At 47.6% G+C, this 23,031-nt stretch overlaps 1 protein-coding gene and 3 non-coding genes across 5 annotated transcripts; 2 read left to right on the forward strand and 2 right to left on the reverse strand.

Moving 5' to 3' along the window:
- The first annotated feature begins 12 nt into the window (after window positions 1-12).
- On the forward strand, window positions 13-20,906 carry LOC125328571 (minichromosome maintenance complex component 3 associated protein). 2 transcript variants are annotated; one of them, XM_048309460.1, is made up of 28 exons: window positions 13-877; window positions 961-1,184; window positions 1,819-1,897; window positions 3,166-3,313; window positions 4,074-4,270; window positions 5,241-5,380; window positions 5,769-5,966; window positions 6,181-6,449; window positions 6,636-6,798; window positions 7,374-7,534; window positions 7,995-8,239; window positions 9,053-9,243; window positions 9,885-9,985; window positions 10,824-10,955; window positions 11,621-11,734; window positions 11,885-12,037; window positions 12,441-12,638; window positions 12,939-13,007; window positions 13,731-13,865; window positions 14,266-14,419; window positions 14,840-15,098; window positions 15,428-15,525; window positions 16,323-16,713; window positions 16,832-17,089; window positions 17,574-17,703; window positions 18,322-18,516; window positions 19,151-19,301; window positions 19,415-20,906. In XM_048309460.1, the coding sequence occupies exons 1-28, from the start codon at window positions 28-30 to the stop codon at window positions 19,571-19,573; spliced, it is 5,562 nt and encodes a 1,853-aa protein (XP_048165417.1). In that variant the 5' UTR covers window positions 13-27; the 3' UTR covers window positions 19,574-20,906. The 2 variants fall into 2 exon arrangements, with proteins under 2 accessions (XP_048165417.1, XP_048165418.1); XM_048309461.1 differs by lacking the exon at window positions 18,322-18,516 and having other exon boundaries at window positions 58-877.
- Window positions 20,907-21,082: 176 nt separating this feature from the next.
- Window positions 21,083-21,164, reverse strand: TRNAS-GCU. The gene has a single exon. It is a non-coding gene; the product is annotated as a tRNA-Ser (tRNA).
- A 204-nt stretch (window positions 21,165-21,368) lies between these two features.
- On the reverse strand, window positions 21,369-21,441 carry TRNAM-CAU. Its single transcript has one exon. It is a non-coding gene; the product is annotated as a tRNA-Met (tRNA).
- A 134-nt stretch (window positions 21,442-21,575) lies between these two features.
- Window positions 21,576-21,657, forward strand: TRNAS-GCU. The gene has a single exon. It is a non-coding gene; the product is annotated as a tRNA-Ser (tRNA).
- Window positions 21,658-23,031: the final 1,374 nt, after the last annotated feature.

The following is a 23,031-nucleotide window of genomic DNA, read 5'->3' on the forward strand; positions in this document are numbered from 1 at the left end:
GCCTACTTCCCCACTGGACTCCGCCCCATGGCTGGGACCTCTCCCTCCCGCGCATGCGGATCCCGCTCCTCCCGGCGGTCCGAGGCCGCTGCCGTGGCTGCAGCGATGTCGGCGCGGGGACCGTTCCGCGGCCCGCCCTCCTTCCCGCCGCCGCTGCGCTTCGGGCAGCCCGCCGTGTTCGGCCAGGGCGGCGGCCCCGCCGGCCTCCCCTTCGCGCCCGCCGCCACCTTCGCGCCGCCCTACGCGCTGGGCCAGGCGCCGGCCCCGGCGGGAAACGCGGGATTCAGCTTCAGGCCGCCCACCAGCCTGGGCGGCTTCCCGACCTCCGTCGAAGCGTTGGGTGGCGGCGGCGGCGGTGCCTTCGCAGCTCCCGAGTTCCGCTTCAAGGCGCCCGAGAGCGCCGCCGCCTTCAAACCGGTGTCCGGCGGCGAGACGGAGAAGGGCCCGGCTGCTCCCGCTGCCTTTGCTTTCTCGTCGCCCTTCGGCTTCGCATCTGAGACGGGCCCCGAGGCGGCCGTGGCGCGGGAGCCTTTCTCGTTCTCGCGTCCCGCCGCCGCTTTGGGGCGGCCGGAGGAGAGAGGCCCGCGGGCGCTGCCGGAGGATCCGGGGGAGGCGCCGTCCAAGGGGCTGAAGCGGAAGGAGGAGCGGGAGCGCTCGCCGCGGCGGGCGGCGGCGGGCGGGCGGGCGGCAGCGCCGCCGGAGAAGCGGGCGGTGGTGCTGAGCCGGCCCCGCGGCGGGATCCTGTTCGGCCGCACGCTGGAGGATCTGCTGCGCAGCCAGGCCCGCGAGCAGCGGGAGCGCGGGGACGGCCCCGAGGCTGAGCGGGGACCCGCCGAGGAGCCGCCGCCGGCCGAGGCCCGGGAGCCCGCCCGCGAAGGTGGGCGGGGGTCTGGTGGGGCAGCCCGGCCGCCCGGGTTTCTCCGTGGTTGCTGACTGCTGTCATGTTCTTTCTCGTCACAGATGCGGCCCCCGCCGCCCCTGCTCGCCGGAGCCGCGGCAGCGAGAGCACGGAGGGTCTGGGGGGCCTGCCTGCCGCCGAGCTGACGGCCATCCAGTGCAAGAACATCCCTGACTACCTCAACGACAGGACCATACTGGAAAAACACTTCGGCCAGTTCGTAAAAGTTCGTCGGATCATGACCAGGCGTAATAAAAAAATGGCTGTTATCCACTTTTTTGATCACGTGAGTATCAGAAGTGGCATTACTCTTGGGTGTGTTCAGCCTGGAGAAGTCTCCAGGGATCCCTTAGAGCCCCTTCCAGTGTCTAAAGGGGGGGCTTACAGTAGAGAGAGAAAGCAGCTTTTTACAGGGACCGATTGGGAGAGGGCAAAGGGAAACAGTATAAACTAAAAGAGGAGTTAGGAAGAAATTCTTTGAAGGTGATGAGGCCTTGGCACAGGTTGCCCAGAGAAGCTGGGGCTCCCCCATCTCTGGAAGTGTTCAAGGCCAGGTTGGACGGGGCTTGGAGCAGCCTGGGATACTGGAAGGTGTCCCTGCGCATGGCAGGGGGATGTAGCTGGATGGTCTTTCTGGTCCCTTCCAGCCCAAACCAGTCTCTGATCCCATGAAGAAAGATTTAAATCTGAGTGCTTGGGGTGGGTCCAGCGCTGATGAAAACTACACTCCTGGTTGTAGAAAAGCAGCATTTTTTGTGGAGACCAGTTCAGCTGATTGCATGTAGGTCTTAAGTGAGGTTAAAATACAGCAACCAGAATTTTTTGGGAATCGGTAAATGTTTCTCTGGCAAAAACTGCACTGTGGGTTTCAGTGTTGTGATGCCAATAGGTTTCCGTGCTCTGCTTTTGTTTTCTTTCAGGCCTCTGCAGTTCTTGCCAGAAAAAAAGCGAAAGAATTGCACAAAGACATAGTAGCATTTTGGCAAAAGAAGAAAACAAGTAAGTCTGTGTTTCCAGACTACTGGGTGTTGTATAAATAGTGTGCCAGCTGCTCTTTTTTATCCCTGTTGTGCTGAGAATGATACCTAAATTATCTCCGTAGTAGAAGATATCACGGTTGAATCCTTAAAGCAGTCACACAACAGCAATATGGTGATGTTCAACTTTGTGCTTCTGTTCAGAAGTAGGATGTTCTTTGGGGATGTAGGAAAACCCAGTCTGAAATGCCTTGCTGCTGCCTCAGATCATGGACTGGGATGTGAGCTTCCAGCTTTCGGGAAAAGGTTCTGAGAACCAGCCTAAGGAAAGTGTCCTGAGAACCTCTGCAGTGTCTGCTGACGTTGCTGTTCTGCGTATCAACAGTTAGACACTGTTTGAACCAAAAAAGAGAACAACCTACAGAGTTTAGATTCCAGATTCCTGGATTCCAGACTGTGCTTGGGATTAGGGCAAGAGGAGATTGTTCACTCCCCAGGGCAATACTTATAATGTCAAGTGCTTCCCTTTTTTTAGCTCCATGAGTGCAGTATATCTGCCTGTGAGATCCTAGCCTGGGGGTGCACTTCAGCTGCCAGCAGATGAATATTTCACCTCAGCTTTGACCAACCACAGCCTTGCCTTCCAGAAAACAAACAGCTGCAGAGTTGTCTCCCCGAGAATTAACATCTTGAAGCAGCAGCTCTAGGGCTGCCTCTTTGCCTGTGTCATTTTATTGTGGTGTTATGTCTGTGGCAGCACGTGTGGCAGCATTCTGAAATAACTATGCTGGGAGGGTTTAAGAAATCCAGTTGATGGAAAAGTTGTTGTTGGGAGAAGAAATTCTCCCTTCCTGCAAGTGTTAACTCATGCTGACCTGAGTCTTAAGATTGGGTATGTGAAATAAGTATTTTCAATAGGAGCACTAGGAATTTTGATTTATGCAGGTGAAGTGGATTCATATTCCATACGGAGTTATGACTTTTGGATTATATCCCATACCTGAGAGAACTTTGATTCAGTTGAGGATCAGACTTCATTTACTGATAATTACTGTTACTGCTAAGTGATATTTTCTTGAAAAAAACTTACTCTTTATAGAGCAATGATCTTGATAGCAAGTGCTGGAAACTTGATACAGGTCCTAGTGCAAGCTGTTGTGGAAGTTTTACATGCATGTACAAGATTTGGAGTCTTAGTTTTCACCACCAACCCCAAGAAAGAGGTCAAGAAAGAGCTGTTGCTTAAATTGCTTGGCAGGTACCTGGTTTCATGTTTACGTGTCATTTCAGGTCCAGCAAAAAGAGAATTTTCATCCAAGGAGAAGAAAGCAGGTGAAGATGATGGAAGGCAAAGCAGTGAAGAGCAAAGCTATCAGCATTCCCCTCTTAGAAAACCTTTAATAAGATCCTCTGCCAGCAGTGTCATGCCTGGGAGAAGGTATGTCCTCTCCTCTGGGAATCCACCTGGCAGGAAAAGCTTGGAGAAAAATGGTGATCATTGTGTGCCAAATAGTCATGCCCTCTTCAGGGAGGGTGCTTACCTTCTTTTCTGGTTTGTCTGAATTAGAAGCACACAGCTCTCACACCTTGTCAGAAGGATACTCTTAGTGGCTTATTAGGGTCTTCTACTTTGGATTTTGTTCATGAAAGCATGTGTGAGGCATGAGGGAAGTGAACAAACACTGCAGAGCTCAGCTAGGACTGAGCAGTAATGACACTGTCTGTGGTCGTGATTCAATGAGCTTCTCAAGCAAGCAGTTTCCTTTGGAGGCAATTAGAGTTCTGTGGAATGAGAGTCTCCTTTTTGGAGTAGTTTGGATCATTGTCTCATTTCAAGTGAACAGTCTTCCTGGTTTGTGGCAGTCACAGAAGTGGCAAGGTTGATCTTTGTCATACCTCAATGGTGTGTCTAGTCTGACAAAAGTCATTTGATATGTATACATAATTATAAAATTAGTCATATGTTGAGAATGAGTCAATGTTCCTTGATTTAAAAATTATGTTTGTATCTGGGGTCTGTAAAATTTTTTTATAATCTCTGTTGCTATAGAAAGCATGTTGGTTTTATCTCTGCACCAGCAAGCCGGTTCCTAGCTTAAAAGTACAAACTGCTGTGCCATAGTGATGCAAAATGCTACAAGAGCCGTCCATTTCTGTCCCCTCTAAGACCCTTTCAGTAATACCTTTTCTGGTTTTAGTTCTCCAGCAAAGAAGCCTGGCCTTCGAAAGGCGCTGCAGTTTGAAGCCGAGCTGTTTGATTCCAGTTCTGAAGGGCAGAGCTCAGAGGGCTTGGGAGCTTCACTGTTGTCCCTCAGTAATCTGGTGGGATTGGTGGCTGAGACGCCTGAAGAGAGATACAGGCTCTTGGACCAGAGGGACAAAATCATGCGACAAGGTAATTAACACAAGTTAATGAGTGTAACATCTGCTTCTCTGCTGGAAAGAAGTAAGTGTTCGGGTTTTGTGGCAAAGCTGTTAAAACACTTAAACACTCTTAAAGGAGTGTTTAATGTGGAACAGTCTGTAAAATACTCTCCTAGTATATTACTTTTTGTATTTTTTTCTTGTAAGACACACAAATCTGTTTTACTTACTGCACATGCAATTTCTTGTGTAGAGGGAAGGGCAGAATGTTCATCTTCTGTGAAGAGGGCATGTAGGGAGATCTGCACCTTTACAGATTCTTTAAAGAAAGTTACCCAAAGCCTTATGAATGAATGAACTGCATTTCATAGAACCACAGAATTGTTTGAGTTGGAAGGGACCTTAAAGCCCATCCACTCCCACCCCCTGCCATGGGCAGGGACACCCTCCAGTATCCCAGGTTGCTCCAAGCCCCATCCAACCTGGCCTTGGACACTTGCAGGAGTGGGGCAGCCACAGCTTCTCTGAGCAACCTGTGCCAGTCCCTCTAGTATCTGTCCAAATTCAAACTATTGTACAGGTGAGAATTATTTCAAAAAATGTCCTTTTGTTTCACAGTGCTTGTTGTAATGCCTTCCAAGCTGTTCTTGCAGTTTCAAAACTGATCCTACTTCTAATTTAAGAACTTATTTTTAATATTGACAGACTTCTTGTCCACTTAATGCAGAATTTTGAAATTGCTGGGTATCTTTTAGAAGCTTCAGTCTTTTCAGCAAAACTCTCAAAATGTGCAATCCCTGGACAGGCCTCAGAGCGGGGAGAACCCCGTCCTTGTTCATTTCTGACTGTATCAAGGTTTGGGTACAGCCGTACATGCTCAGGGATGTTTTTGCACATCAGTGTAATAGCTTATCGTGAAGCAAAAAAACCAAAACCCAAGAGATGCTTTGTGTTTGTTCAACTCTTTCTTTCTTTCTTTCTTTCTTTCTTTTTTTTTGTAGCTCGAATAAAAAGGACTGATCTTGGCAAAGCAAAAACTGTTGTTGGCACTTGCCCAGACATGTGTCCTGAAAAGGAGCGTTACATGAGGGAGACAAGAAACCAGCTCAGCATCTTTGAATTGCTTCTAGGATCTGACAAGGTATGAGATTCCCAGGATATCAGTATGCCTGATGCTCATTGGAGCTGTCAGTATTGTTTAGCTGATTACAGGGTTAATTCTGGTGCAGAAATTCTGTAGGCTGTTTCATTATTACCTTTCAATTCCCCATTGGAAAACAAGAATTGCTTTTTCACTCTGTCATGTCTTTTATGTAGTTAATTAGAACTATAGTTCCAAAGCTATAATTACATTGTTATACGTAATTATCTGTAACCATATATCGTCTTGAAGGTTATGAGTTGGAGACTAAGTCAACGCTTCAGTAGTCTGCTCCTTACTGAAGTTAAAGGCATAGGTGGGATGAAATCTACTGCTGCAAAGTCGTACATACTTCTCGGATTTTGATTCTTTTCCTCACCTCTTGCAGGTGGATCATGCAGCAGCAATCAAGGAATATAGCAGGTCTTCAGCAGATCAGGAGGAACCTTTGCCCCATGAACTGAGACCCTCTGAGGTGCTGAGCATGACCATGGACTATTTAGTGACAAACATTATGGATCAAGGAGAAGGAAACTACCGAGAATGGTATGACTTCGTCTGGAACAGAACGCGTGGAATAAGAAAGGTAAGCACTGTGGATGGAGATGTTTGGTGATAAAAAGCAAAAGATCCCATCGTGCTGTAAAAAAGGGAAGCAAAAAGCAATAGTTGTTGAAACGTTTTGAATTGCAGAGTAACTCAAAGCACAGTGAAATGGGTTTTCCAGAGGTACTGCCAGGTGACTGTGCTCTTCCACTAGTTTAAAAAGACATGTAATGAACTCTCTATCATTCTGTTAGGACATAACCCAGCAACACCTCTGCAACCCGCTGATGGTGTCTTTGATTGAGAAGTGCACTCGCTTTCACATCCACTGTGCTCACCACTTGTGTGAAGAGCCCATGTCCTCCTTTGATGCCAAAATCAACAATGAGAACATGACTAAATGCCTGCAGAGCTTGAAGGAGATGTATCAGGACTTGGCTAACAAGGGGATTTACTGCAAGAGTGAAGCAGAGTTCCGAGGTTATAATGTCTTGCTGAATCTCAACAAGGGTGATATTCTCAGGTGGGAACAAGACATCACTTGTTTTCTCTCTTTGCCTCTGGGAAGAATTGAGTTTAGAATTAAATCCAGACAAATTGTAATGCTCCTGATTTTAATTCTGTGCTGTTAAATTTTAATTTCTGTGCTGTTGAATTGTGATTGTTCAATATTGAAGCAAAAGGTTTGTCGCTGTCTTTTGTTCCACAGAGAAGTTCAGCAGTTTCATCCAGAGGTTAGAAACTCGCCTGAAGTTAGATTTGCAGTTCAAGCTTTTGCTGCATTAAACAGCAACAATTTTGTGAGGTTTTTCAAGCTTGTGCAAGCAGCTTCCTATCTGAATGCCTGCCTCTTACACTGTTATTTCAACCAGGTGAGGAAAAGACAGATGGATATTTTTTAAAGTGTTAATGAGTAAGACAGTCTGGGATTTGGGGGAAAATCAGCAGAAAACTTAGTAGATATTGAGCCTTAAAAATAATATTGTTACTGCTTCTTCAGAAGTGTTAAAAATTTATCAGGAGCTTTCTGCTGTGATATGAAAGGCAAATACGGAAATGCTTTTTTTTTCTTGTAATTGTGTACAAATACATGTTTCCCTGAAAAATAATTGGGAAGCAGAGAATACATGTTTCCCTGAAAAATAATTGGGAAGTCCTGAGAATCTTGCAAAGCAAATATGAGCCTGCCATTTCAGAAGCCCTTGCAAGATGTTTTTTCTGTGCAAGAATCACAAAGGGATATGCTCGGAACAAATATCATGAAAGAGGAACAGAAACTAGAAAGCAAGCGCATAGAATTTAGAAAGAAAGTTAAATCGAAATAATTGTTTGTGTGTATACTTGATGACAAAGTACTGGTGGATTTAAACATGATTTTCATGTTTATTGTACACTTTATAGTACATTTTGGGCTCTTTCCTAGTAGTTACGTGGCCTTTTCCCCCAGATTCGTAAGGATGGTCTCAAATCCCTCAATATTGCCTACACTGTGAGCACCCAGAGAAGTACAGTGTTCCCCTTGGACCACCTGGTCCGCATGCTGCTGTTCAAAGACTGCGAGGAGGCAACTGATTTTATAAGTTACTATGGGCTGAGTGTATCAGATGGGTAAGTGTGAGGAAAATGATGCCTGGGAGGGTTAGCCTGATGCCATGCAAAGGGGTAATGTGGGGGAGCTGCTCCTGAAGGTTGGATCCAGAGAAAGAACAGGCCAAGAACAAGGGATGGGGTCTCTGTAGGAAAGAAGGATACAGTTCTGCTTCTTGGGAAACTGGCATTGTAGTGATGCCTGTAGGGTGGCATGAAGCTGAACGGTGCAAACCGGCTGTTAGAGGATGTTGGAGAACAGCAGTTCACAGATGTTTGCCATGGAAATCCATACATTGTAAGGAATGTTCATCCAAACTTGGAACGTCGAGGAACTGGAGAAGGAAAAATCCCCTCGAGGATGCCAGTTAGTGGTCTATTCCTGTCAGCATTCAGAAACAATAAGTTTCAGAAGTGAAAGCCCGTAGGTTACTGGAGCTTTGAGGATGTACTCCTGGTTGTTACTTTCACTTTTCCGCAGGGGTTACGTGGAGCTGAATCGCTCGGCTTTCCTGGAGCCAGATGGATTACCCAAACCACGTAAATCCCCGTTTGTCAGCCAGAAGCTCACTGTCTCTGTTGGGGAGGTTGTGAATGGGGGGCCCTTGCCCCCAGTGCCCCACCATGTACCCGTGTCCAGCTTCAACGGGCAGAACAAGTACATTGGTGGAAGCACCTCTGTGGATCAGGCTGGCAGTAGCCAAAAACCCAGCGGGGAAGCACCAGGTGAGAGCAAACCTCATTTAGGTTTTTTAGGTACTGCTCAGAACACACTGCTGAGTCAGTTCTGTGAGCAGGTTTAATGTACGGAGCAGGAACTGTTCTTGGCTCAGACATTGAAATGGCATGGAAATTTAGATGTAATGAAAGGCTTACAATTTAAGTCATAAGAGAGTCACAGAATGGTTTGAGTTGGAAGGGACCTTAAAGCTCATCTAGTTCCAGCACCCTTGACATGGCAGAGGCACCTTCCACTAGACCAGGTTGCTCAGGTGTATTTATGTATCTGTAAAAGCCAAGAACAACTTGATTATTAAAATGTATTTCCCAATTCAGGAAATACACTATTGATCCAAATTTTGCCAACATAAGTGAAATAACAAATGTTTGACTACTTCAGAAAGCCAACTTCCCTTTGCAGTTTGCATGTTTTTAGTTGCAGCTGTTTGTTGCACTGTGTGTATAAACATGTCAGTTTTCAGGTTAGCTGAATGTGTGCTTTTCTGTCCTTGCTGGAAGTACAGATAGTGTGTGTAGGTGCCAGATGTGCCTGACTTAAAACAGTTGCTTTTTTGGAAATATATGTGCTTGCTACTGGGGATAATGTGCAATTAAATTTTTAATTGTTTTGTATAAAACATTTATAAATATAAAATAGTTTCTATGATATATTTTTAACTTTAAGGCAACAAGCTGCTGTTACGGATTTATTTTATGACCTCCTGACTTTTATCACACAAGCCAGCTTTTTGAAGAAAAGATCTGCTTCTGTTTGTGACTGATCTGGTTTCCTGAATTTTTCTCCTCTCCCCTCTCAAGAAGGAAGAGTGGAAAGCAGAGGTGTGGATTTAGAGGCCACAGCAGTAAGAGTCCAGCCCCCAGCTCATCTTCTGCCCTCACTGTTGCCTCGTCAGCTGGTGCCAGTCCTGCCTCCTGCACAGCCCATTTCCCAGCCTGCTGCACAGCCTGAGCCTCCCCCTTCAAAGCCTCAGCCTGGCTACTCAGACACGGTAGGGAAATATTTGGGAAAGATCTGTGAAATATAATAAAAGGTAACCAAGTTTTAAGGGTATTTCATTTTTCTGGAATGTGCATGTATGTCAGATGAGACATGACAAAGTTTCTTCTTGTGGGTACGTGACCATGAATGCTGGGTCTTGAATGTGTACCCCATGTACCTGTGCTGTTTTTCTCCCTCCCACACAAGTTTTTGTGTGCTGATGCTGAACCAGTCTCGGTGTCTCATTGCTTTGTACAGTACAGTTGCCATATTCTACCTAGATAATGGTAAATGTCAGTGAAGGTTAGACCTGATCATTTGGAATTAAATCAGCTAGAATGGAAGTCTAAAGTAAAAAAATAGGAGTCTCTCTCCTTAGTTATGATCTCCTAAATTGACTTGCCCGTATTTAGTACAAAAATCTGCTTTTGTTTCTGGGCTGTTACTAACCTTTTAGATAGTCTAAATAGTCTGAAGTTTGCAGGCTGTTGTGTTTGGTCAAGTTGGCTCAGTTTGTAAGCAGAAATACAGATGATGCTGTGAATTACAGTCAATTAAGCAAGGCTGGAGAGCCTTACTCCCAGTTTACTCCCAGTTCCATCCTGAGAAGGACTGCACCTTGGTTCAGCTGCTTCCTCTGCTGTGTTGCAGGACATCGCCGAAGTGGTGGACGGGCTGGTGCATGACGTCCTCAAAGGAGAGTGCAGAGAAGTGGGCAGAGCAGGAGCAGCTTATGTGGCTGCTGCCATCTGGTAAAGAGCATTTATTGCTGGTTCTCCTGGAGTCTGTCACCACAGCTGCCCCTTGCCGTAGCAGCACCGTGTGTGAAGATGGTAAAACTAAGCACTGCCACACTGCCAGGTCTGTGGTGGAGACCGTGTTACTGATGCAGTGGAAGGGAAAGCAGACCTTTCTTCAGATGTCTGTCACATCCCAGCTCTAGCCTAAGGGGAGGCTGACCCAAACTTCTGGAAGCTTTGTCTGGCAAGAAACCTCTGTCATGGAAGGGAAGGTGCCCAAAGGGGGACAAGAGGAGCAAGTCCAGATCTGGATCCTTCTCTGATTCTCAAACATTTCCTCTCCAGGGCAGTTGGTAGAGTCGTAGATGTGGGATGTGACCCAAACAATTGTTGTTCCACCAGTGTTTGATAATTGCTGAATGGGGACAGCTGGCCCAGACTGACTAAAGTCCATTCCATGTGATGTCATGGTCAGCAATAAAACTGGGTTAGAGGAAGAAGTTGGGAGATCTGTGGCTTTCAGGGTGGACATTAGCTGAATACCCTCTGGGCACTGCTCTTCCTGTGCGAAGCGATGACTGGGCTACATTTATTTTGCTTGATGGGGGAGTGGGGGTGTTCCCTTTCTGCATTACAGTTTATTTATTTCCATCCATGAGTTTTCCTTTTTTCTTCCTACTTTCTTCCCTGTCCCAGTGTGGGGAGGGGAGTGAGCCAGTATCAGTGTGGGTGCTTGGCTAATGGCTGGAATCAGCCCACCACAAAGAGCAAGGTGTGGCTGAGAAAAGCATAGACTTGGGGCTTTGCATGAAAACCTGGCTTTGAGAAGAGATTTGCTGTTTCTGCACAGCGCCTCAGAGGCCACCGTGGAGGAACTCGTGACTGAAGTGATGGGGGAGATCCTCAGAGAAGTGGCTGGAAACGTGGTCAGTGTGGAAAGGCAGCGTGTCCAGGAGGAACAGCGCAGAGTGGAGGAGGAGAGGTGAGGCACGGCTTTTGCTGTGGGGCAGGGTGGGCTGGGTACACCCTGGACAACATAAGGACAGCAGGTGCCAACCTGAGTCCTTGTGCCTCTGCTCAAGCCCTGTGTCTTTCTGCCACAGGAGCAGAACAGTCTCACCTCAAACTCCCCTGGGACTGTGGAGGTAGGGTTCCCCTCTGCATTCTCAGGTGATCTGCTAGTTAGCATTTTGGCAGCCTCAGAGCCATTGTGAAAATGGTGGGTGGGAATTTTAGGAACTGTTATTTATCCAGAGCTTCCAGAAAGGGACATGCATCCTGGCCCTGCTGCATGCAGGAACTTTTCCTTCTGAGCGAGCTACTTGTTTGTAGCTTATTGGGGTAAGAATAAATAGAATCCTAGAATGGTTTGGTTTGGAAAGGACCATAAAGATCATGTAGTTCCATCCTAGCCATGGGCAGGGATGCCACTTACTAGACCAGGTTGCTTAAGGAACCCTATGGTCATCCGTGGTTTTGAGGGAAACCTGGCTCCATGCAAAGTTGTTTATTTAGAAACCAGATACTGGGATATCAATTTTAGGTGAATTAGCTGTTTGACGCTGCGTGTGGTGCTTGTGTAGCTAAGCAGCAGGTTTGCCAGTGTAAATTTTTTCACTTGTGTAAATCTTTTCTCTGTCCTTCCAGGCAAAAGCAGGAAAGAGAAGAGTTAATAAAGCAGTTGAGCCAGTTGGTGGGTATGGAATTAATGGAAGAAGTAATAAAGGAATGTGTTAAAGAAGCTTCATCCAATGAGTTAAGGTGTGTACAACGTGCTGCATGCTGGTGTTTGCTTTCCCAAAGGTTTCCTAAATGTGATGGACTTCCCTGTTTGCATCTCAGCCAATTGAATTGGCATTTGCTGGAGGTCTTCACCTCAGCAGAATCTTGGTTTGTTTTATTTGGAACCAGATGTGCCTCAGAAAGAGACCGGCAAGCCCGGATTGCCCGGTGTTCAGAAGAAGTGTGTGGCCACTTCATGGAGCTCTTTCTGGAGGATGAGATTTTCCAGATTGCCAAGGAAACCCTTCAGGAGCTCCAGTGTTTCTGCAAGTACTTAAAACGGTGAGTCACCACCCTGGGACTAGCTGCTTCTCTTGGGAGCACTGGCATGGAGCAGTTAACAGAGATGGAACTACAGCTGTCTGGTTGTGTTCTATTTGAGACCTTACCTCCATGATAAGGGTAGACCTTACAGTCTTAGTACCAGCCTCTGCTAAATTACTGTATGTGGGCAGGGAACCACACCTTGTTGTAGTCAGGTAATGAGCTTGGTAGAGATTCCAGCTTCATTCTGCCTAGAAACTTGTAATAGTTTATCCTTGTATTCTTTCTGTTGATCAGTGGTTTTCCTGGACACCTGCTCAGTGTGTTGTGGTTGTTGTGGTGTCCATGGTACAAATACCTGATGACAAAGGTCTGCAGAAGAGTTCGTGAATGTGACCTATTTATCTGTTCTCTTCCAAAGGTGGAGGGAAGCAGTGGCAGCTCGGACAAAGTTGAAACGTCAGATGAGGGCATTTCCAGCTGCTCCCTGTGGCTTGGATTCTAAACATCAGCTGAAAGCACTGTCCCCCAGTGCAGAGTGGCCTATAGCCATGGAGAACTTGTGCAAGAGATTTGTAAACCTGGGGAATGGAGGAAAGTTGGGAATCTCTTGCACGAGGTAAGTAAGGATACTTCCAGTGGCATCAGTTGGCAATCTGGTTGATTTTAGGAAGATAAGTTACCAAAAATTCTTCCATTGTGAATGTTGGTGGGTTTGCAGAACTGTTTGTTCTTAAATAGCCCCCAAAAGACTTTCTCCACAAATGCCATGACCAAGACTGAAAATCCAAATAAATTCTTCTATTAACAGCAACTTTCTGAAGCCTCTGTAATATTTCCCGGGCCTCAGTGTTTCTTATATTTGTTTAAAGTACCTGTTTTACACCAAAAAATACAGCCAAGAATATTTTGTTTCCAGATTGAACTGGCTGAGAAACAAGACAGTGCATGAAATTAAAGTTCAGCACTTCTACCAGCAGTTGGTAAGGTAGGCTGGGGTTTGGTTCTTGTTTTCTTAAGAAGCAAGCTGCAACAGACGTGCCAGAGATAGCAGAAATGGCCAAAAGGTATGGCTAACCATGCCTGAGTGTCCACTTGCAGCCTTGCTCCCGGGAGTATTTTGGAATAAAGGGAACAGGAAAGTCATAGAACCATAGGACAGTTTGGGTTGAAAAGGACCTTAAAGATCATTTTGTTCATCCCCCCACCATGGGCAAGGACACCTTCCACTAAATTAGTGGAAGTGTTGGGCCAGATGGTCCTCCCTGGTGTAATTTTAAGGATCTGATGGGTACTATGGGGTGTGATTCTGTACCTGGGTGGGATGGGGTCTCGGATGGGCTATGGGGGGAGAGGAGTAAGTGACCTATCAGTGACCTGGCTTGTGGCAGGAGAATACCGATTGAGATGTTTGAAGTGCAGCAGGAGGTCTGGCTTCCCACGGCTCCTCATGCTCTCCAGTGGCCTGGGCGTGTGTTGGATCAGTGTGGAAGTAAAGCAGTACACATGTGCTCCTGAAATTCCCAGAGTAAGGCTCATGTATCAGATTTAGCAGCTGCAGTTCCTGAAGGATGAGCAACAGATCTAAAGAATTAACTGAACAGTCGCTACTTGCAGTATTGTAACTTGTTCAGTGCAAGGCAGACATTCCTCAGGTGGGAAAGAGCCCTGGGGTGGATCTTTTCACCACTTTTTTTTGTCTCTCTTTAAGTGATTTAGCTTGGACTCCCCTGGATCTCGTCTCGTTAATCACAGAACATATTCCAGTTCAACAAGAACACGTTTTTTGGAAGGCACTCTTGGTTTTGCCCAGTGATGATGAATATTCCAAGGATGATCCCAATAGGTAGGTTGAAGGAGTTGACTGCTGGGTCCCTTTCTCAAACTTCTTTTATTTAGGTAGAAGAAGATCAGTAATACACAGTCCTTGATGTAATTTTGCCTGTACCATGTCAAATTTCCAGCTTGTTTTTTTTCCTCCAGAGCACTCTAAACAATATAGCTGTAATTTATTACAGTGATCTGTATTTTCTAACGTTGTTTAATTCCTTTTGCTCATACTGAAAACAAAACCTTGATAGATGATAACTTCGTGAAAATTTATAGCTATTTATTAGGGCTATTTATCATAACCTAAATATATAGAATTATGATAGACTGTGGTATCTTAGAGGTGCTGATACTAAAACCCTAAAATGCCAGTTTTGACAACAAAACCCCCCAAAGCCCTCCTTTTTGTTTGCTAGGATACTGATGGATTGGTTGAAAGCCAAGTTTATGGGAGACAAAATCTTTGAGAAAAATGCTTCACATACAGACGGCAAAATTCAAACACTGATGTTATTTAGTTCTCATGTCATGCAGGGCAGCAGAAGCATTCAAGTCAGTGTGTGCATCAAGGTAGGTGAGAACAATTTCATGATACCTAAGAGGCCATAAGAGTAGGGTGGGCTCTTTTCCAGTGGATATTGTGTCCTGTCAGATGGAGGGAGATGATACTGGGAGGGATAGGGTTGTTGAAAAGGTCTGAAAAAAGATGGATTTTTTTTCTTTGGTTTCAATCAGCTGAGAAATACCTGCAGTAGCAGAACCTGAATCATCAATTCCTGGTCCCAGAGCAGGTGCTGAAGGACACTCTCTGCTCAGCTCATCTATCAGACACATCCATGTTGCCCTGACAACAGCTTGTCATCTTAGGCTGTGTAGAGCTCCTGGAAAAGGATATGAAAGCTGAATGGCAGTGACAATAAACTGCAGATATTGGTGTGAAAAAAGTTTTGTTTAGCTACTTCACTGTTGTCATCTTTGTTGCCTGTCTAGGTGGCACATGGTGCGCTCTCTGACTCAGAGCTTGATATGGCTGAGACACAAAAGGACTTGCTTGGGACTGGTGGCCTTGTTCTTCTCCTGCCGCCCCGAGTTAGGAGTGAAGATGTTGCAGAAGATGATGTTTACTGGCTTTCAGCTTTGCTGCAGCTGAAACAGCTGCTTCAGGCCAAACCTTTCCACCCCATAGTTCCCTTGGTGGTTCTAGTCCCCAGTCAGGAAGAGGAGGCCATGGAGAAAGAAGTAGAAGATGGTACGTAATTATTTTTGTGTCTTGAAAGTATGAATGTTTAGGGCTGCCCCAAGTAGAAGTGTTGTGGCTGGTGCAGCCTCTCATTACATCATCCAGTAAAGGGAGAAGCTGTGAAGTACAGCACTTCCCAGAGCTTCCCTAAAAATCTTGAGGCCTTAAGAGCTCACCAGTTTTGGCTTCCAGTTTTCCTTCACATACAGTATTTGATCCTGAGAGCCTGTGGGCAGAGATGGAGGGGAGCAGCTATGCAGTGAATGCAATGCAGAGCACGTGGTCCAAGGACTTGCGTTCTTTCTCTGTGTACATGATGAGTTTTCTTACTTTTCAAGGTTTGATGCTCCAGGACTTGATTTCAGCCCAGCTTATTTCAGACTACACCATTGTAGAGCTCCCAGGCTCTGTCAATGACTTAGAAGGCACCAGAAAGGTAGGAACAGCAAGATGCAGGAATTACTTTCCATTATTTGTGACTTTTGTATTTTCACTGACCAGAGATCAGTGCTATTTGCTACAAAAAACCCCAATTTAATGTAATACTGAAAACTGCACTGAGACCAAAATTCATGGATTACCTAAACCCACTCTTGTCAGCCCTGCCTGTCTTACTGCTCAACAGAGTAGTGCTGACGGTGGGTAAACCTTTTTATCCTTAAGCTCTTAGACGTAAAATGCAGAGGACCCTTTGTAGCTCTTCTGGTTGCTGTGAGATTACCCAGAGTTACCCCATCTTGGTGGATGGGACTGAGATGCCTCTATCCTCTCGTGTTCTGTACACAAAGAAGATTGTACAGATCTCTCCCTGACAAGCCCAGAGTGATGCTTCCCCACAAACCTTCACAACTTAGGTCTGCACTTCAAGGACTGCCATGATCAGACATGGTATAGTCACCCTGCACGGATTTCTGTGAATCTGTCCAATTTTTCTTGGATAAGTTTTCAACAACCCCAGCATCCTGCAGCAGGGAATTCCACTGCATACCTATACCTCATGTGAACAGCCTCTTTTTTGTCTGTTCCTGAGCCTGCTGTGTGGAAATTCAGTTTGTGGCCACCTAGCTGGAGAATTACTGTTGCAAATATTGGTATGATGATACCTGATTTATTGGCCTTTTGCTGCATATTCTCTTGGAGAGTGTTATTCAAACTTAGGGTTGCAGGATTGAATCCTTTGTGTCCCGATCATTGCAGAGCAGTTTCCAACCCTCCTTCTTTTGTGTGTCGTAGGTCTCTGCAGCTGTGGGCTGGCTGGTATCCCAGTGTCCTGCCTCCCTTGAGCTCTGCAGCCAGACCCTTCAAGAGTACATTGAGGATGGGATTGATAGAGAATTTGGCAAGCGTTTCTACCACGACTGGAAGGAGAGGCGTTTAGCTGGGCTGCCACCCCAGGAGCCTGGGGTCATCATAGAGCTCTACAACAGCGTGCTGCAGTTCCTGTCAGATGTGGCATCCTCAGAGCACCTTTGTGACTTGTCTTGGCCTGTCACAGAGTTTTCAGAAGCTGGGGGTAACAAGGTGTTGCCCCACCTGCAGTGGAACATGCCAGATCACCTGGCCTGGCTGAAGAAGGCTGTGCTGTCCTTCCAGATCCCATACCTAGATCTGCCTCCTTTACGTGGTAGGTACTTCACACTCCAGTATCTTCTTGGCAGCACGTTGTTCTCCAAGATGTGCCTGTGCAGTGTAGGTTCTGTCACAAATTCTTGCAGCTTAATTTGGGCTTTTTTGTTCCACAGCTCCCTGGCGTCCTGTTTGCCACATGATTTTTCAGTATGTCTCACAGATTGCAAGTTCTTCCCACACTCAACCACTGATCCAGTCTCAGGTGGAGAATCTGCTGAGGAAAACTTACCAAAATTGGAAAACCAGAACAACTGGCAACTCTGATGAAGATGGACCTTCTGTTGATGAGATTCCTTGGGATTGTATCTTGGCAGTCTGTATTGATCATAAACTGAGAGACTGGAAACCACCCAAACTACCTATTGCTCCAGGTATCGTGTCCTCCTGCAGCATGGATGATGCTTCTTTTGTGATGGTATTTAATATGTTGCCAGCGGTGCCTTTACATACAGCAGCACGTGATGTGTAGCAGGGAGGCAGCTGTGGTCTTGCTGTGTTCTGCACGTGTCTTCTCTCTGGAGTGTGTATTTAGTATTGGTTGTGGCTTGACTTGATCCTGTGACTGCAAACGTGGCTCTGGTCAAAGTCTTTCAGCCCTGCCCTCCCAGTGGGAGAGGGTTTGCATTAAGCAAAGGCCAAGAGTTACCCCTCAGAAGCCATGTGAGCATGGAGGGAAGGCTGCCACAGTTAATTATCACTTTCATTGATTAATGAAGTTTGTCCCAGACTGTGTTTGAAACCTGTTTGAAAGTGAACAATCGCTTTTCTCCCAAGTTGCCCTTTTAATACTGAGCTTCTCTTCTGAAGGAGAGAACCTGTGCAAATGATAAACGTTGGGCTTGGGTTTATTCACAGAAGCAGTAAGTAAAGACGGTCAGATTCGTGTGTACTTCTTCAAGGAGCATTTAAAGAACTACACTGTGCCTTTCTCGTGGGATCAGGCCAGGCTGAGGACGCAGGAGGAGATCCGGCAAGGCCACGAGAGGTGAGGGAGCCTGCATGGTGCTGAAAACCAGCACTTGGCATCTACCCAGAACCTGCTTGCGTACATCTCCCCTAAAATGATGTACAAGCTGAAACAGGGTAGTAAGCAGATTTTATTTGTACAGGGTTACTCAGCTCTCAGAGAAAGGATTGCTTGGGGAGTGCTGAAAGTGTCTAAGTGGAGAAATTAACTTCTGCCAAAAAAACCTGCTGCTGAGGCTTTGGAGTTGTGCAAAGCATGGAGGGAAAATAGTGTGAGTCTGAGAAAATGCTAGATAGGTTGAGGGGGAAGGATGCCTTAGAGCTGTGTGGCAATAAAGTATTTGAGGTGTCAAATCTAGCTCACTTCCCTAGCCACTCTTTTCCCTCTTGGAAGTTTAGCTGCAGCTCTGCTGTGTAGTGAGTGATGTTTGGGGTGAATCCTGTGCTCTTGTCAGATTAGTTCCTCTCTAATCCCATGCACAGGTGGTGGTGTGTTGGACCCTGGCACACGGGCATTATTTCTCCAAATGATCGCTTCTCACTCCCTGCTATTTCCATGCTTCAAGCTAATAGGGAAAAACCAACACATACCAATTCATGTGGTTTTGCTTGTTGTTTTTTTTCCTGCGTCCTTCAGGTCAAACCTAAAATCTCCCAAGTCTTTTAAGAAACCCTACAGCATCTCCATGGTGCCGGGTCCATATGGCTCCGGCATGAGCATGCTGCCAGGTCAGAAAGTGAGCATTCCCAGCACAGATGAATTCAGAGACACATCCTTGGCCCAGGAGTGTCCGTTGTCACAGCTGAAACGGGAAAAAATAGAAAACAAGAGGTAAGTTCCCAGAGCAGCATCTTTTCCTTGCAGCTCCAGCCCAGGGTTGTAAACAATTTGTAACTTGTATGGAATAGGAAGTTAAACTGTGCTAGAAAAGAGCCCAGACTGTCTCGAGTTCCATCTGATTTCATCTAGCACAAAAGTGCAGTTCCCTATTACCTCCTCTGTGCGTCATGGGAACAGTCCAGGATGGTAGAAGTTCTTGGAGCTGTCGGCAGTGTTTGGAAACTCTGTGGTCAGTCACGCCACCAGAACTGAAGCAGTACAGTGTGTACAGTGGTCTGTGTGTCCCCCAGTGTCACAAATGTCTACAAAGTCCTCTCTGGGATGTCAGGTCGTAGCAATGCAGATCACAAAGGTGAAGTACTAAAGCTTTTGAGGTTAGTCCAAGAGGTTTTTGTCTCTTCTGCCTTCCCATAAGTTGAGTCTCTTCAGTCTGTGTGGCTCCTTTCTGTACCGCATTCTTCTGTGATGGATTTCGATAGTTGCAGTGGGGTACATCAGACTGTTTGAATATGGCTGTGGAGATCAGATGCTTCTGAACCCAAAAAACCCCTCTAAGTGTAACACATCGGTTACAGGGACAAATCCAGGCTGCCATCTGACTGGTGCTCTTGCCCTTCCCATCCAGGTTTGAAGAACAGCTGCAGCAATACCTAGCTGAGGACATGGAGCCCCTTGGGGATCTCTTGGGTCTTCCTCTCTACCTCCCCCAATCTCTGCTCTCCACCCCAGCTGCCACCTGCCCCTTGGTGAAGACTCCCATGTCAGCTGCTCAAGAGGTAAGAGAAGGTGGTTCTGAGCTAAACTAAAGCTCTGAGGAGTGCAGTAGCTGCAAAACCCGTAGTGGGAATTACCTTGGGAGAAAGTCTCAGTCTCATCTCTTTCTGCCCAGGCTGGGGGTCAGGAGGGACACAAGGTTCCGGAACTGGAGCGAAGCCCTGCGTTGTCGGACAGACTCAAACACTTGCAGCAGCTCCTCAGAGCCACCGAGGAGGCTGAGGCTGCCTCCGAGCTCCACCTCTCTGCTCTGGTGGACATGGTGGACATTTGAGCCGAGCTGAGACACGGAGATTCAGGAAAGAAATCCATGTCCAGGTGATTGAACAGGTGCACTCCTGGGGCACGTTCCAGAACAAGCAGGTGTTCTCCTGGGATGAGAACATGGAGCAGCCGTGGGGCCTGGGCCCTTGGCCCTTCTCACGTGGCTGCATTGCACAGGGCCAACGCAGCCCCGTGTCATGGATGGTCTGGGACTCCCTCCTTTTCTGCTCCACAGGCACGGAGACGAGTCAAATGCTTTTTCTTGGAAGGCCTTAAATGGCAGTGGTGTTTTTTGTTTCTCCCAGCTCTCCACAGCATTGTGGGCAAACACAGCTTTATCAGGTTCAGCTGTAGGGTAGCATGGGTCTGTGGGAGCACTGGACCAATTGCTCTCCACAGACAGTCCCTGAAATGTTGTCTCAGTCTGTGCTTCCTTCATGCAGGAACTGCCTTGCAGCAGCACTGTGGTTTAAAGTTCCTATTCTGTTCCCAGGAATGTCAAAACTATGATTCTCAAGTTGGAGCAGCATTTGGCCATGTTTTTGTTTATACTTCCTGTTGCTCAGTGCACATCCAGAAGAATTTTTGTTCTTCTGGGCCCAAGTTCTATTTTATTCAATGTTTTCAGCATTAAAAACGGGTGTGAGGTGTTTATTCCACAGATTCCATGTCATGCTGGAAAACAGTAGTCTTCAGTAAACAGCTATGGAGAAACAATTTTCCTTTTTTTTTTGGAAGAGCAGATTGCCTGCATTCTCCAGCATTTAAAAGCCTTTGGAAGTTGAAGGCATTTGGTTTTAGTTTAATTCCCAGTAAATAATATGAAGATGTACTTCATGTCTGCAGTATTCCTATACAGCTAATCTTTTTATTTTTCTTACAAAATCAGCCAATTTTTCTCAAACAGAGCCTTCTGCCTGGTGGAATATAAATTACTGCACTAAACTGATTATCTAGTGTGCCCAACCCCGGCTGAAATCCTCAGTAGTCTGAAACTGTTGATTGCCTTCCAAAAAAGTAATTTTACAGTTTTCTAAAGTAACATTTCATTTGTATTATTTCTCTTAAACCCAAAATAGCAATAGTAGCTTAATGCTAAGTTGAAATAAATTTAAATTGGAAAGTGTGTGCTTTGAGGCTGTTCCTGCTCCACATGCTTTTGTTGGGCTGAGTTTTGTTGAGTTTAACTGGTTCCATGTGAAGGGAGGCCTGTGTCCTGCTTTTGATGTTCTCAGTTTACCTGGAATCCAGCTGTCAAAACCTAACAGAGCTTTGGGCGTGTGGCTCATATAATTTGCTGTAAATTGTGTTTTGTATTCAATAAAATTTTTAGTGGCTTGAAAGGTGCCTTGTTCCTCTGTAAAAGCTCATGATATGGGATACTCTCGAGGAGGGGGGTGGCTGCTGTCTTTTACCCGGGGGCGTTTTGGGGTATCAGTGCAGGGGGGGGCTGGTCTCTCTCCTGGCCCCCCCATATAGTTTACCTGTGGATGGGGGACCCAGGGCAGCAGCAAAATCTCGACGAGGGTGGGATTCGAACCCACGCGTGCAGAGCACAATGGATTAGCAGTCCATCGCCTTAACCACTCGGCCACCTCGTCCCGCCGCGCACGGCTCGCGCCTCCACCCGCCCCGCGCCTCCGCCCGCCCCGCGCCCGTGAGGGTCCCGCCCCGTGGGAACCGCCCGCCGCGGGGGCCGGACGAAGGCTCCCGTAGTGTCCGGGCCGGTCGCACCGCGGAGCCGCCTCGCGCGGCCGCAAAAAAAAAAAAAAAAAAAAAAAAAAAACCAAGAAACCCCAAAATACTGCCCTCTCTGAGGCTCGAACTCAGGACCTTCAGATTATGAGACTGACGCGCTGCCTACTGCGCTAAGAGGGCGTTGCGACGCCGGTTTCACGTTGGGCCTCCAGTGCGCGAACCGGCGACAGGACCGGGACGGGCCGCGGGGCAGGGCGGGAAGGGGCTGCGGCGGCCGCCTCAGGCCGGCAGGGGGCGACACGGCCCCGCGGCGGGACGAGGTGGCCGAGTGGTTAAGGCGATGGACTGCTAATCCATTGTGCTCTGCACGCGTGGGTTCGAATCCCACCCTCGTCGGGATTTTGCTGCCGCGCGGAGAGGACTGGGGACTTTTAGGCTGGGCTCGGATTCCTGCGGCACACGGGGACTCGGCGGGAGCGGGAGGGGAAATGGCACCAGCAAGTGCCTGGTCTACCCTGGCATCTGCATCCTCCCCAGGGTCAAAAGTCACCGGTGCCCTGCAGATTTTGGGAAAGGGATGGCAGGAAAAATTGACGTAGTTCCTAAAGGGCCAGCCAAGCTCCTTATGTGGAGGCGCTGGAAGTCTCTTATCCAAGACTCGTGGAAAAGAAAGCACTCAGAAATCCTTACAAGAGCGATTACTGCCAATAGTGGCTGTTGAGCAGCCAGGCGATAATCTTCCGAAAGGTGGGTGCAACAGGGAGCAAACTGGGACAAAGGAGGTCTAAAACCATGGATGGATACCCTGGATACTGTGGGGAGTGTGGGCACAGAAGGCATAGGTGGATTTTTCCCATCAGAATTGTCGGTGATTATGCCTGTTCGTTGTAACTGGAAAAAAAAAAAAAAAAAACAACAAAGAAAGGGCAAAAAAGGCAAAGTGCAAATCTCATCCTGCATGTGGTGGGAGCCCAGAGGGGCAGAGGAGAGTGCCCTGGTCCCACACCACCCCAAGCCCCCACTGGCCCCGGGATGCTGGGTGGCTCTGGGTGACCTACCTGGAAAGGGATCCAAACAGCTCCCTTCTCCCCACCCAGCGGGGATTCGCCCTCTCCTGTGGCTCATCCTGACCACTGGACAGGTCCGGACACTCCTGGGAAGGTACCTGAGACGCTGCCAGGTCCCTCCAGCCAGCCCTGCCAGGTGTAGGAGCCTGGAGGGTGGGCTGTGGGCAGGGCAGCCATGCCGAGGGGAACAGATCCTGCTGCTGCTTGTGAGGCTTGCAGGTTCCACAGGGCAGGGACAGGAGTGGCTCCTGGGTGGGAGAGATGCCCTGGTCACTGCTGTGTCCAGCGGGGGACCCTGGGGACACTGAAATAAGCTTTCAGTAAAAGTGTGCATCCAAATTGCTCTGAGTCAGCACCATCATTGTGAAGGGCAAAAAGGGGCAGTGGGAAACCCCCAGCAGTGCCCCCAACTTGGGGCAGGGAGGTAAAACAGCCTCCCAGACCCAGGCACCACTGGAAGTCGAATCCAGGATCTCCTGTTTAGTAGACAGGCACTTTGGCCAGCTGAACCATGGCGCTCACCGGCCCCACTGCCACGGGTGTCCCACGGCCAGAAGACACAGGCCTTCCCAGCCCATCCCCATCCCGCTGCCACCTCAAAAATAGGATCACTCTGAGGACCAATGGGTTGGGACTCCAGGGACAGGACACAGCCCCGTGTGACGCTCTGTGTGCCACGCTAAGCTCAAAGCCCCGGCTCTGC

The sequence above is a fragment of the Corvus hawaiiensis genome, chromosome 7 (genome assembly GCF_020740725.1).
Source record: "Corvus hawaiiensis isolate bCorHaw1 chromosome 7, bCorHaw1.pri.cur, whole genome shotgun sequence".
Classification (NCBI taxonomy): Eukaryota; Metazoa; Chordata; class Aves; order Passeriformes; family Corvidae; genus Corvus; species Corvus hawaiiensis.